The sequence below is a fragment of the Anas acuta genome, chromosome 6 (assembly GCF_963932015.1).
Source record: "Anas acuta chromosome 6, bAnaAcu1.1, whole genome shotgun sequence".
Lineage (NCBI taxonomy): Eukaryota > Metazoa > Chordata > Aves > Anseriformes > Anatidae > Anas > Anas acuta.
This window is the reverse complement of record NC_088984.1, coordinates 36132430-36146444: the sequence shown is the minus strand read 5'-3', so window position 1 is coordinate 36146444 and position 14015 is coordinate 36132430. Positions and strand designations below refer to the sequence as shown.

Below are 14015 nucleotides of genomic sequence, written 5' to 3'. Positions count from 1 at the left end.
CGCTAGGAACGCGCCTCTGCCGCTTCGTGGCACGAGATAGCTGAAACAGGCACTGTGGTTTCTTTTTAATTTTTACTCGGATTTAAGCAGAGGTGAGCATTTGTAAATAATAATTGCGATCATTCCATTTGTTATAATTAAACAATGAGGCATACCAGGAGTACAGTAATCATGAGATAATCATATCCCCGCTATAATTACCACGTACGGGGCACATCCAAGTATTGCTAAGCCTCGGAGTGTGATTATCTTGAGATAACTGCACCCGGTAGGTTGCCCAATTTTCTGTCTAAACCGGAATTATTTTTATTAAAATGAACAGGAGAGGGCGAAGCCGTCCTTCGGCGGTGGGGAGAGGAAGGGGGTGGTTTGGGGAGCCGGGCAGGACTTCGGGCTGAGGCAGGGGCTCAGCCCCGTGCCACAGCGGGGAGCATCTCTGGTGCGGTGAGGGTGTGTGGATGGGGAGGAGGAGGGGGAAGGAGAGCCTGCTCCTTGCAATTTGTGTGTTGCCATCCAACAGAGAGGCAAGAGGAGCCGCTGCTGCGGAGAGGAGCCGCTTGCCTGATCCTCTCTGTATGGGAGTGCCCCCTCCTCCTCCCCACAGGGACACCTCGGTGGGGTTGCTGAGCATTGCCCCACACCCCCCTCCCTCTCCTCTCTGTAAATGTGAAGCAGGGAGGCCCTCCTTGTTTTCCCAAGGGGTTAATACTGGAGCGGGCTGGGGGGGGGGCATGCAAATTGGGGCTGCCCCATCCGTCCATCCCAGCTGCAATGCTAACGCTGCCGCTCCTGGCCTTTCCCCCCAGTGCAACAATGACTACGTGCCCGTCTGCGGCTCCAACGGCGACACCTACCAGAACGAGTGCTACCTGAAGCAGGCTGCCTGCAAGCAGCAGAGCGAAATCCTCCTCGTGTCCGAAGGATCATGCGCCACCGGTACGTACCGCCTGCCCCCGCATCAAACTGCCTGCGGAGGCACCTGTAATGCAGTTCCTTAGTTGTTTGGGGTTTTTTTTGTACATGTAGGGCCTGCTTCCCAGCTGGTAGTTCAGCAGACCTCCACCAACTGTAATGAGCCAAGCCAGTTTATATCAGCCCCAAAAAGCTCATAATGAACGGGTCTGCGCAATAAATTGTTTTTCTGGATTTGTTGGAAGAACTCATTGAAGAACATGTGTGAAAACTGACTGGTATTTGAGACGCCCTCACTTATCTCTGAGCATCCTGAGCCGTTCGTGTCTCTACTTTTGTGAAGCAGCTAGAAAAGCGAATGAGCCACGTCAGGCAGGAAAACCGAGTTGCTTAGGCACAGGGGTTTTTGATGCTTTTCCTTTGTGCTCAGTGTCTGTTGGAGCTGGACAGTGAACTTAACTTGAAAAGAATGGGAGGAGTAAGGCTTTGTTCTTGAGAAAGCACTTTAAGCTTAAAGCGGATTTTTTTTCTAAGGTGAGGATAGAGGAGTCAATAAAAAAGTGCGTTGGGCAGACTTTGTCTAGTGCTGTGATTTTTTTTGTGTGTGTGTGTTTCATACACATAAGAGGAAAAAAAAAATCCAGGAAAAAAAGTTTCTCTGAAGGTGATACCTGACAATTTTCAAGAAAAAGGCACCTGCAGATTTTTTTTGGTCCATAAATTGATATTAAGTAGACCTCAGGCTGACAAAGCCTGTTGTGGCATAGGATTTCTTTGACTTGGTAAATTCTCTCAGCACAGTAACTGGTCTTTTTTTGTTCAGACTTCATGACTAAGGGCTTGATTTGAGTGCATTACTTCATCTTTTCCCAACCTTGCTTGCTGCTCGCCATGGGACAGGGCAGAGTGATGCACAGGCCCCCAGCAGAGACCTGGGCTGGCAGAGGTCTGGGCATCAAAGGGTAGGGCAGGAGGAGAAACGATCCTTCTCCTCTAAAGAGCCAGTCGTTTCCTGTTCTATTTTCCACCCCTCTTTTGTCTCTTTTCCGTGGGGTCTTGCTGTGCATTCTACCTCCGTGCCTTTTTTGTGACAGGTTTATTTAAATAAAGGTTTTCAATTTTTGAACTTTGAGTAACGATGGCATGTGCGAGCCAGTTCAGATCCACCAGATCCTACTGTCAGTAAATTAGATCTAACAGTTCATAGGGTAATTGAATCCCCAAGCAGCCTTTCCAAACTCTATTACTCTTGATGCTGATAAATGGATAAACCCGCTGCTAAGGGAGGTAAGGGGTGACAGCCTCCCTCCCTTCCCTCCAGGAGAAATTCCTCTTATGGATTTTCTAGCCCTACTCATGCGTGCCTTCTGTACTTTGTCTTGCTTAGAAAGTATAATGAAGTTCAGGGCGTGGAGATTTTGCGACGTTGCACTTCCAGAATTTGTGAATCTGGTCATTCCAGCCAGCAAAACATTGAGCGGAAGACAACAAAAAGGCTTGGTTTTGAACCTCAGCCACAGCCTTAAGAAAAATGGCGTTTTGATCATTTATCTGCAGACTTTGAATAAGGATTTAAATGGTTTATTCAAACCGGCGATCTGATGAGATGTCACTGTTCTGTGCAGACAATGCTATGAATTTCCAATTGGTCTGGCCTCAAACAACCGGGTTTAAAAGCCCTGTTTGATGCTGAGGGTTTAGTAGTGGCCACGTGAAACGACTTTGCACGACTGTTGGGAACAAAGCTCCTGGAGCTGCTTTATCAGTCTCGGTACAACAGAATGAGGCAGCGGCTTCTGAGAACATCACAGCACTCCAGGGCTTACGTTATTTCAGTCTTAAATAGAGACTTTAAAGTAAGAGAGTTCAGACATGAGAAAGACGGCTTGAGTGAGCTACCTTCAGATTACATCTCTATAATTTACCCAGGGATGACATCAAACATGAGATGTGCTGTAATACATTTGACTGAACAATCTTGCCGTACATGCTTACAGGACATACTGTAGCACATGAATATCAATTTCATTCTGTTCTTTTCTCAGATGCTGGCTCAGGATCTGGGGATGGAGGTAAGAGCCATCTTTTCATAACGCTGCTTATGTGTACACGCGTTGTCTTTTGCAATTTCAGCTTCTGAGTGGATATGCTTTGCAGTTTAGTTGTTACCCTACATATTGTCTTTTGTTGGGCTTTTTTTTTTTTTTTCGGAAAAAATGACATTTTGCATTTTAGTCAAGCTGGAACCTAGTTAATGACATGCTGTTTTCTAGGGAAATTCAGAAAGCTGTGTTCCTTCTAATAGGACTTGGAATTATTCATAGGTTGTGCTAGGAGCTCTATCTCCATCTACTGTTGCTGTTGCACTCGTTTGTTTTATGCTTAGAGTAATATTTCCTTTTGTTTTTAAAACATGAGCCAAGCCCTTGGCTTCTTCTCACTGGAGGATTCAAGCCAAATATTTTGTGGTACTGGAGAGCGTTTTTTTTTAAGATATGAAAAAATGTCACTAGAGAAGAATTATGTGTTTCTTATAAGAACAGCAGCAGCAAAAACAAACACGGAAATAGTCCAGACCCTTTGCTGCATACAGGGGATGCTGTAAAGCAATAGCGAACTTGCATTTAAGTTGAGGGTTGGCTTTGTGGGTTTATTTATTTTTATTTTTTGATGGTTTTGTTTATTTGGCACCGATTCTGGGATGTGCGAACATGGCTTCTGGGAGATGCTTGCGTTGTGGGGCTGGTGGGTCAGGCTTCCAAGGAGCCTGAGAGACCAGGGCTAGTTTGGGTGGCTGTAGAGGGTTGCCCTGAAGAGTTACCCTCAGTTCTGCCCAGGCACTGTAGGAGTGGGCTCTCGTGTAGCTTTGTGGCCAGTTCGGGCTGTCAGTCCTATCTGGATTCAGGTTTTTCAAATGCATTTCTGCTCTCTGGTAAAGCATCACCCAGTCTTCGTGTAGTTTTGGTAACCAGCATGCTGCAGAGCGCAGCGTTTAGGTGGAATATTACTTTTACCTGTGAAGTAATCAACAGCCTGAGCACGGGGCATTTGCAAGGGACCTATTTGTCACAGACTGGACTTGGTTTGTTTTCTGGAAGTCAGAACATTTTAAGATGCTTCAGACTTGGCTCCCAGAAATCCCAACTGAAAATATTACACCTCGTTAAAAAATTTTGTCCAGCTACTCCTATTTTGCTCCCATGTCCTTTCAATATTTTTTCTGAACTGGACTAAATCAAAGAGATTCCTGATTCAGATCTCAGATTAACAGAAATCTACAATTTAAGATGGGGTTTTCACACACTCAGTCAGTAATCAATTTTCAAATGATGGATTTTGTGTGACTTTTTCACGCACATACTAAGGAAAATGAGTAAGATTCCCAGTCTGTTTTTATAACTGGGGGAGATGGGGAAACAAACACGCCCACTTTCTGAAAGGAATGAATCCCATACTCACAAGGCATAGGGTTTTAAAAGCATGATTTCCAAACAATTTCATTTTAAAAGCTGAGGTTGACAGAAGATGAGCAGAACAGGACCACGGGGACTGACAAGGCAGATAGCGAGGAAGCAAATTTGAGAAGTAGACGGAGTCAAGTTGGTGTGTTTAAAGGTCTACAAAGCTGCCTTGTATTATACAAGATTTAGTAGGCAGCCACTGCTGTTCTTAAAGTGCAAAAGTATATTTATGTGCCCTAAGAAGCTAAATCCAGCCAAGTAAATATTGTCACTACATCACTCTTTACTACACATGGTCTTGTTGTAAAAGCTGTAATAAAATTTGGATGTCATCACAGTAAGTCTTGTAAAATCCACTCCAACGGTCATGAGTGGGGAGGTTGTTCTAGGAGAAGTCTGAGGTCTTAGGAAAATTTTCAGAAACACAAGGGACAAACAAGATTGCCTTTCTTAAGCTTCTCCAGGCAGCCCTGGTTAACAAGTGGCCAACCAGTGCTGGGGGCCCTGGGGACCTGCTGGGGGTCTAGGCAGGCTGGGCAAAGCCTTGTGGGCCCGGTGGGTTAGGAGGCTCGTGTTGAAAAGACTTTTCAAGCAAAATCCAGCCAAATAACATCCGTGGGGCTGGGAAGTCGTAGGGATCTCTTCCATGCTCATTCTCCTTGGGCAAAGGGTGGGTGGATTTCTACTTGAGGGCACCTGTAAGGGGTGATCCTACACTGTGAGTACCTGGGGACCGTTCTCGCAGGAACATCTGCCTTCCTGCGCTCCTAGGTGGACAAGGATGTTGCTTCTTACTGGAGCCCCTCCATATTACTCCCATAGATTTCTGCAGGGTTTCTGTGCCATTCCACGAGATGAGCATAGCAGCTTTCCAGCAGATTTGTCTCTTGTGGTTGGATTTCCGTGGTCTGATAAGGTACACGCCTAATGGGGAATTAACTCAGATTGCCAACTGGCAGAGGACAGGATGTTTTCCAGTTCTTGGAACATGACGACCTTATTGCTGTGTGGTGGTTTACCTCACGACTGGTAACAGTTCAGCTCTCAGTCCTGTTTTTTCCTCGGTGGAGTTTTTGTCAGGTGAAATCATAATTGGATGACGGTTCAGGAATTCCTGGAAAGGGGTTGGTGCAATGGACGGATGTCCACAGCTACACCGTGTGGTCACACAGGCCTCATTTGCTCAGGAAGCTGGATAGAGCAGGAGCAGTACAGCCAGAGGTCGTGTTTTGCCAGCCATGTTTCCCTTCTGCTCGTCCCCATCTGGTTTTGCAGAAAGCTCTTCTAGCCTTAGCATTTAGGCCTTCCAGTTTTCTGCTTTACTTTCAGGGTTGCTGGGAGCAGGGGGTCCCAACTTCTTATCGTTTTAATGATCCTGGGGGCCTTCCAGAGGCGATGTATTGCTGCTTTAGGCAGCAATAGCATATTCAATAAAGCAATACAAAAGTCCCCTTCTCTGTAAAGTGACGGGAGAAATTTAATGCCATTGGGTTACTGAGCCATTGGCACACACTTTTGGGGATATCCAGTAAATGGGTAGGAACAGTAGGCGTTCCAGTTTCTTACCACAGAAGACATTTTTTCCCCGGTAAATGAAGACTAAAAATGCAGAATCAAGAGTTGTTTCTGTGTTTTGATTGCAGAAACTGAGTACAGTGTGGAATTATTTAAAAGCCAGTATCACAGAGAGATACTAATCAGTGGCAGAAAGAATGAACGTGAAGGAGTTTATACAGAGTAATTTAAAGAGATTCCATTCATTTTCATCTGCGCCGTTCTCTAGACTACTGGGCGGGTTTTTTTTTTTTTAGAACCCAGTGATTCATGGTTTGGTCTTGAGCGAGTTCATAATGAATTCTTGCTCGTTTCCTAGCTGCCTTCAAACAGTGGCATACTCAAGATGCAGTATTTTATTATAGTACTTAACGGCCTAAGAACATCTCTGCTTGGTTTCTTTTCTGCATTGAAGGCTTTTTTTCCCCTCCCTGTATTATCCATGTTCTTAGCTCCGTTGATTGGCTTGCATTCACAGCCTGATCGATGATTTACGGTGGGTGCCGATCGCGCCAGGTGTCTGTGATCCCCCAGCGCTGCAGTACATGAGCACCTACATCGAATTAGTTTCAGAGCCTCAGCCAATTTCCATTAAGGTCTCGCTGACTCTAATGGGAATCGTATGGGGCCCCTGGGTATGGAGATCTTATCAGAGTTTGGTTTTTATGTTAATTCTTTATGATCTAGACTAAAGCTGAATGAATAAACAAGTCGCAATTCATCAATATCATCGTCACCATTATTTTGGAGTAGCATCTAGGGGCACTAATTATAAGATTAGGGCTCCAGCATGGTACGCCCTGATACCATGAGGTACTTCTTTGTGGTGAGGGAGAGCCTTTTGGGCCATCATTTTTTTTTTTCTCTGTCTCTCTTGTTTTGTTTGTGTGTTTTAAGGATGAGAATGGCTTTTTGTTTGTTTGTTTGTTCTCTTCGGCTTATGCCTTCAATCTTACCCAGAAAATTGGAGTCCTGCAGCTCTTTGTAGGTGCCAACATGTAGATCTAATGATAGATTTGGAATTCTGGTCTGCCTTTCCTGTCGGCTTGGAGATGTGTGAGTAAACACATACATATTATGAATCTGTGCGGAACAACAGTCGTCTTGAGAGACTAATCCAGTCAAAAGAGAAGAAAGAAAACGCTGTGAGGCCTGAATTGTTTTTTGAGGCAAACTATCATACACTGCATCCATCTTTTTGTTTAATTAACAGCCAAACAGCTACTTTGACCCACTTGCCTTTGCCCTCGTGTCCATGCTGGGTTTGTGTGGCTGGCTTGGATTCAGCAGCTCCGCTGCTTTTCCCTGGATTTCTCTTTCTGCTTTATTTTGGGGTTGATTGATAGGCAGGGCTATGCAGAACACAATGAATATTGCTGTAAACACCGTCCGAGCAATAACAGTTGAGCCAAAATGCTCCATAAAACCTGGCGTGTTTATTGGTCTGAATGAAATGGTGTATAAAATGCAATGCTGACCTGCACACCTATACACATGTATTAGGGTATGTGAAAATAATGGAACTGTTCTAATTTAACTTCTAAAAGAAAGGGAATTTGTGGTGTTTTGAGCCTGCACATCCTGCCCTTTTTTTTTTTTTTTCTTGGCTGGGTATAACAGGTAATACAGGGCTCTCTCATGTGAGTTAAGAATATTTGCTGACCCCACATGCTGTTATCAACTGCAATAAGGCAGTAGGAAAACTGCTTCTAGTCTAATTTCATTTGGTTAGTATAATTTAAAGCAGTATCAGGAGGTACAGAAGCAACTATAAGCAACGTGCGTGTGACTGGGTAAATACCTCTGGAGGGAATGTTTAAATCTTAAATGATTGACCCGACTGTGGATGGTCAAATATATGTCTTCTTTGTTAAACAGGTTTTTACCTTGTTAACCTCGGCATGGCACCGAGCCCAAACCAATAAGCTCTGTGAAAGGCTGGGTTTATTAGCTCAAGCTTTTCACTGTCCTAACGTGATTACTTGACTTTTAGTTCAGGGCTGGTGCACATCTGACCTGTGTAAGAGTTTAGTTCTGGAAATGGCAGTTAACATCTCTTTGTGGCCTTTAAAAAATTGGGAGAGGATGAATCTCATGTGAGTGTGGTGACCGAATGGGAAGCACTTGGGCATTTCTAAGCAGTGAACATTTAGGTCCTTGCTGTTGGTGTTTTGCACAGGGTCAGATGCAGGAGATATTTTGGAAATCCTAAGAAGGTATGGAAATGATAAGAATATCCTGCTTTTGGATTCACGTCAAGTTGAGCTAAGCACTGAGCTAATTGACCCTGCCTGCCTGAGATGTTCCAGCAAATCCCCCAGAGCTCCTCCAGACGTGAAGCTCTCTGGGCTTATTTATCAGTACCAGCTTGGAAGACGCTGGGTTTGGATTTAGTTGCCCAAGTTCTGCCCGTGTTTTGCTTACTGCCTCTGCTGCTTCTGAAATTATAGTGCAAAATCCCATGAAATGTGCTGTGCTTCATCCCTGTGCATACTTTGTTATTAATGGACCAAAGTCCGTGCTGCGTTCTTGATTTGAATGCACAACTGCTATCAAGTAGACAGACAGCATTGAGAAATATGGGAAAGAGTTGGCCCATCGTGAATGATACCTGGCCTGTTTTTCAGTCATTCCTGGGAGAAAAGAGAAAAAAAAAAAATCAAGGATACCCTGAGGATCCAGAGCCTTTTGCTGACAAGAGGTCAGAGTGGCTTCCATTCATAGCTTTCTTAAATGATCCAATTTCTTACATTTTTTTTAGTGCTTCTTTAAAACTGTTCAGAGTTTTAACAGAAGGAGGCTGTGGATACTCACCTACACCAAAAAAAAATACTGAGGATGCTCTGGTTTCACTTAAAAATCCAAACTAGCCATCCACATCAAAACTGAGTTAAAAAAAAATCCAAAATATGCTGTCTAATCATGTGCAATCTGTAAATCCACAAATAACTAAGTCATCAAACCAGCAAACAAATCCTGTGATACTCCAGCAAACAGATTAAAAAGAGGGCATCCTATCACAAACACTCATTTATTGGGCTGTTACTGTAAACAGAGCAAAAGAGAAATGTAGTGGACTAGATTTGTCTGCTACATCTCTGTAAACCTGGATTAATTTTCCCTGCGACAAGTGTGGAGATGAGCCGTGCTGACAGCGAGAGGTGAATCTAGCTCATCGTTTTGCTTTCCTACGCAGGAAATTCTTCCACAGGGAAGAAAGATGCTTCTCAAGCTTCCCATGGGCCCTGTTACACTTGCTCAGAGCACATCGTTGCTTCATGGGCCAGAGTATGTGCTTAGGCACGTGCTTAATTTTTAGCACATCCTTAAATACCATTGACTTCAAAGCTTTCTTCTCGATGTGGATGTCTTCAAGTGGGGCCTGAGGCAGTCCTGGAGTGACCAGAAGGTCTTGAGGTCCTTGTCCATCTTTCAGTTACGTGCTCTGTGCTTTATTGCTTGAAGAAGCTGATTCACTAGGCACTAGCTTTGAACTGGTTTTGGCGTGACATAGGATTTGTTAGATGCTCTCATGAGATCTAACAAAGAACAAATAGGGTGAAAACTGCCAAGTCCTCTCGCAAGGTTTGTGTACTGGCTTTTCTTTAACTCTTACATTTCAGGCCTCCATTGCAGCTGGAAAACTTAATGTATTCTGCATCAGACGCTTAAATTCCCTTTTGTCTAAGAGGATTTCTTCCCTTTCAGAGATTAGTAAATAAAAGCAGAAATTTTGCTTGCTCTCTTTGAAGTCGATGGGAGTTTATCTTCAGGAAGGGCATGACTGCTTCCCAGACACTTGGTAAACTAGAGATTGCCGGTTACTTTACGTAAATGCACATACAGGGTAAGTTTAATGAGTGTGTCACAAGCCCAAGAATCCAGAACAACTCCTAATCAAATTCAGGCAAGTTGAAGTTTTATGGTACGGTGCTACCAGTTAAGATGATATCACCACTCTCTCAGCCCAGGCTTTTGAATAGGTGTGGAAGATGCTTGGTTCTCATTTAAAGCAAACTCATAAAATGTTTCTAGTCCTTGTTGGCCAGGAGGACACTTGAATACAAGCCCTAAATACTTCATAATAGGACGAACTCGAAATTGCATTTTGAAAATAATATGATCTGAGTAAGAAGATGTCAGAACTCTTCCATGATGTTTCATTATATTTTTTTTTAAGGCTTTGGACTTCTCGATCTCACTTGTTCTAGCTACTCGTGAGTTAGACAATGATGGCGCTTATTTTAACCCATTAAAACAAGCAGCTGCTGAAGCAAGACCCTTTTTACTTCAGCAGCTCCAAATAACTAGAGCCAGGAGTTTAAAAAGAGCTAGTTAAGGACTTTAATTTGTGGTTTTCGGTACATCTGAGAACATGGAAGAGTTCTAAGGGTCTGAGAGAATGTAGATATGTGGGTATTCAAAAGGGTAGGGAAAAAATCCAGTTATTTATAGGCTTGTCAATCTGACATTGATCGAGGTAGAGCAGGACATGCTGATCCAGACCTGATTAATAAAGAAATAAATGAGAACTAATGCCGAGCAATATGGGCTGATGTAATAGATTTTGTCAATTAATTGAAATGTTATTTATGAAGCTACAAATTTGCTTGATAAAGACAGCAATATTGATGTGGTGTACGTGGATGTCAGTGAAGTATTTGGCATGCCAGTACACGACAGTATGATTAAGGAACAAGAATCATGCAAAATTAACATGGTACATAATTAGTGGAGTAAAAACTGCCTTTCACAACATGATTGTAAGTGGATTTATCATTTTCATACGGCCAGCACAGGCATCAGCCTCATGCTGTTTATCTGTTTCTCTTTGCCAGTGGCTCGGGTGGGAACATACATTACTCATTGGTCACGCTGATGTGGCTGGGGAGGTAAGGAATGAACAGATCACAGAAACAACCCAATCTCATTTGCTAGGCACACTGGTACGAGAAGGAGCAGGCATTCTGATGTGCCACAACCATGGAACAGAGGGGGGAACCCAGAGGAGCAAGGTGGGGAAACCCCCCTGGAAGCAGCAATGCTACAAAGCAAGGTGGAGCCTTGGCAGTTGATGGGCTTTTTGTGAAATCCCTATGTAAACCCTACTGTTATCCTTGTATATTTAAGAAGAAGACTCTCGAGGATGTCGGATTGCCTCCACCTTTTGTGTTGGTGCAGGGGAGGCAGCACCTCCAGCTCTGAAGGTCCTGAGCAGCAGGAGAGACCCCTGTGCGCAGCTGGTGGGGAAGCTGCCTTGCTGGGAGAGCTTTGATGCTTTGAGTTTTGTCTGGGGGAAGGAAAGGGGTGTGTAGGACACAATCCATAAGTAGCTCTGTGGGGAACAGAAATGAGCAGGAAAAGGGTTCTCTTTTTCTGACAGACAAAGGTCTAACAAGACGTCAGGCTGGAAATGAAGGTTAGACTCTGAGAAATGGAGGCAACAGCAGATAGAAGCAAGCAATTAAAAGTTATGTTGGATTCTCTGCCAGTTGAAGTTTTGACGGTTGTGTGCCTAGATTGCTCTGCTCAAACAAGGGTGAGTTTGCAAGTCCCAGGGTCTGTGGCACGTGGCAGGTCACAGCAGGTGCTCAGCAGTCCCTTCATTCCAGCTCCTGTAGATTAGTTTGCATGCCAAATAGGTTGAGGTGATGTTCAGCAAGATTTCTATGCTACGAAACCTGGATTGCTGATGTGAAAATGTTTGTTCATCTAAAAATCCACAACACTTCCATCTCTGCCCTCTCCTATCTAATTGTGAACGTTTACATATGCAGGTGATGGAAGAAATGTGGGCTCTAGCAGCAAATACAAACCCGCACGCGTAATGCCCTGCTGATTGCTCTGTGTTTAAAAATAGGCCACATGTGGTGCGTTTCATCCCAAGACTTCTTGATGTTGCCCTGTGCTGGATAACTTCAGCAGCCAGTGACCTTCTCGAGTCACCACGGGCTCTTCTCAGGGCTGCTCTGATTCTCAGGGCAGTGACTGGTACAACCACATCCAGCGCCAGGATCCTTTTCCTGCTTATTCTGTGCCTATTTATTCTGGCATAAGGGGGCAGGAGCAGAGAGGATGGCACCTAAGGAGCTCCGAAGCTGGAATGTGTATTGATCACAATTAAATATCATTTGATTTTATCTGTTATTACAAAGAGCCTCCCTGGCTTTGATGTATTACTGTGTGAGATGGCTTTGGGAGGTGGGAGAGATTAATTGCTTCGGCTCATACGTGTCTTCCACTAGACTCAGAGGCATCTTCATCTTTGTTCTTACAGAGCCTTGATAAACAAATAACTTATTCTTTTGTACCGTGCCTGAGATTTTCATCAAAAGAGGAGGGAGCCCGTTGTGTGAATCACAAGGCCAGTGCAGGACAAGCCTATGCTGTAATTCATTCAGACAAATGTTGAAGTAAATGGATGGACTCAGGTTTGTTTAGATTAGTGGCCTTTTGAAAAATGAGTTGTCCCGTGTGTACAATTTTTCAATCTGTTTACATCTAATTAGCTGTTCAGATTGGCTAAAATTAAGCGATGTCACTTGTAATGCATTTAGGGGTGAAGATAAGATAAAATGGGCTCCTCTGGAGTCTCACTGGAGGGTGGCTCGGAGTCCCGGCACGGTGTGAACTGAGGGGGTATGGAAGATCAGTCTGTAAGGTGGATTCGGGTATCATCAAGCCACAATTACACATACATAGGGAGTAGTACATAGCATCTCTCTTGTACTGATTCAAAGGGAGCACGATTTTCCATCTCCCTCTCTCACATCTTCTCAGTAGGCTGGCCTGGCTGACTGGGGCGTTTTGTTGGGGCGGCTGCCCCCAGACATTGGCATCTTTACCAGTTCTGCTATTGATTCCTGCATGCTAGATATTCCTCCCTGGAGACCAGTCATTTGAACAGCTTGAAATCTAAAAACTGACTGCTGCAATGTCAGGTTTCTAATTCTGCAGCTCAGCTGACAGCTCTGGAAAGTCCCAATCGAAGGCAGAAATGCACCATTCTTCAGCAGACTTTGTTCACTCGCCATACGGCCCCAGTTCTATTTTATTGCTCCAGTGCCTACAGATTTTCATGTTCCTGACCAAAACTTCTGCTATTAATATGTAAGCTTCTCAGCAATTAATCTGTGTGTATTGTTGCATCAGTGCTTTTAGGCTACGACCAGAGATCAGCACCCTCTGTGCAGCAGCGTAGCTATACTGCTTAGTCATGGATACGTGTCTAAGGAGGTTTTGGCACAGGTTTTCTCAAAGATTTTGTTAGGTTTTTCCTTCCTTGGCTCTCAGAAAGCCTCTCCTTGGTATCTTCCCTCTCCCAACCTGATGTGCCAGCATTGGTGGTGGTGCCCCAGGGTATTTGTGCTGGGAGTGAAACCGTGGCTCGGTGGGACAGGACTGCGTTGGGTGGCTCAGCAATTCAGGGACCTTCCAGTCACTCCAAGGAGCAGAAGGGGACCTTTAAAAGCCAGTGGGAGAATCGCCCTGTGAAGCCTTTGCAGGCAGCACTGGAGATGCTCAGCAGGAGATGTGGTGCAGATGGCCCCACTGAGCCATCTGGGTGCAGTTGTTTCCCAAAAGGAGCCAAGGGCACTCGGCCAGTTCGGATGTCAAACCATGAGATCTCAGGTGCTGGGGCTGAGCCACACCTGGCTCCAGCCTTGCTGTCAGAGCTCTTTTTGGCTTCTTCCTGGGATTTCTCCTCTCCAGCCCCGCTGGTGGTGAGCATCTTCTTGTGGCGTTGGTGGCCCGGCAGTGGTGGTGCCAGGCAGGGCTCCCTCGTGTCAGCAGGGGGAGCTCACAACTTGCCTATGCTGTGGGTCCTGGAAAAACGCATTTGGGTCATTTTCCTTTGGTTTTCACAGCATTCACGTGCTGTGCTCTGCTAGGCTATGGCATGTGAAGTAGGTGACATTTGAGGCCCTCGATCCCTAACACTTGGCACTCTGCTAAAGGTGAGGGCACCAAATGACCAAATGTCTAAGCATCACCAATAGGCAGCAGCAAAAACGTTGCTGTTAAAAAGAGGGTGTTTTATACAGGAAAAAAAACCTTTTCCGAGCAGAAATACATCTGCAACTGAAC

At 44.7% G+C, this 14015-nt stretch overlaps 1 protein-coding gene across 2 annotated transcripts in view; it reads left to right on the top strand.

The window, feature by feature from the left end:
• The window catches only part of TMEFF2 (transmembrane protein with EGF like and two follistatin like domains 2), a 136714-nt gene that overhangs the window by 35782 nt on the left and 86917 nt on the right, over positions 1 to 14015 (top strand). For both annotated transcript variants that reach the window (XM_068686551.1, XM_068686550.1), the window contains exons 3-4: positions 807 to 936; positions 2958 to 2984. In XM_068686551.1, coding sequence (XP_068542652.1) covers positions 807 to 936; positions 2958 to 2984 — 157 coding nt within the window. The remainder of the gene's footprint in view (positions 1 to 806; positions 937 to 2957; positions 2985 to 14015) is intronic.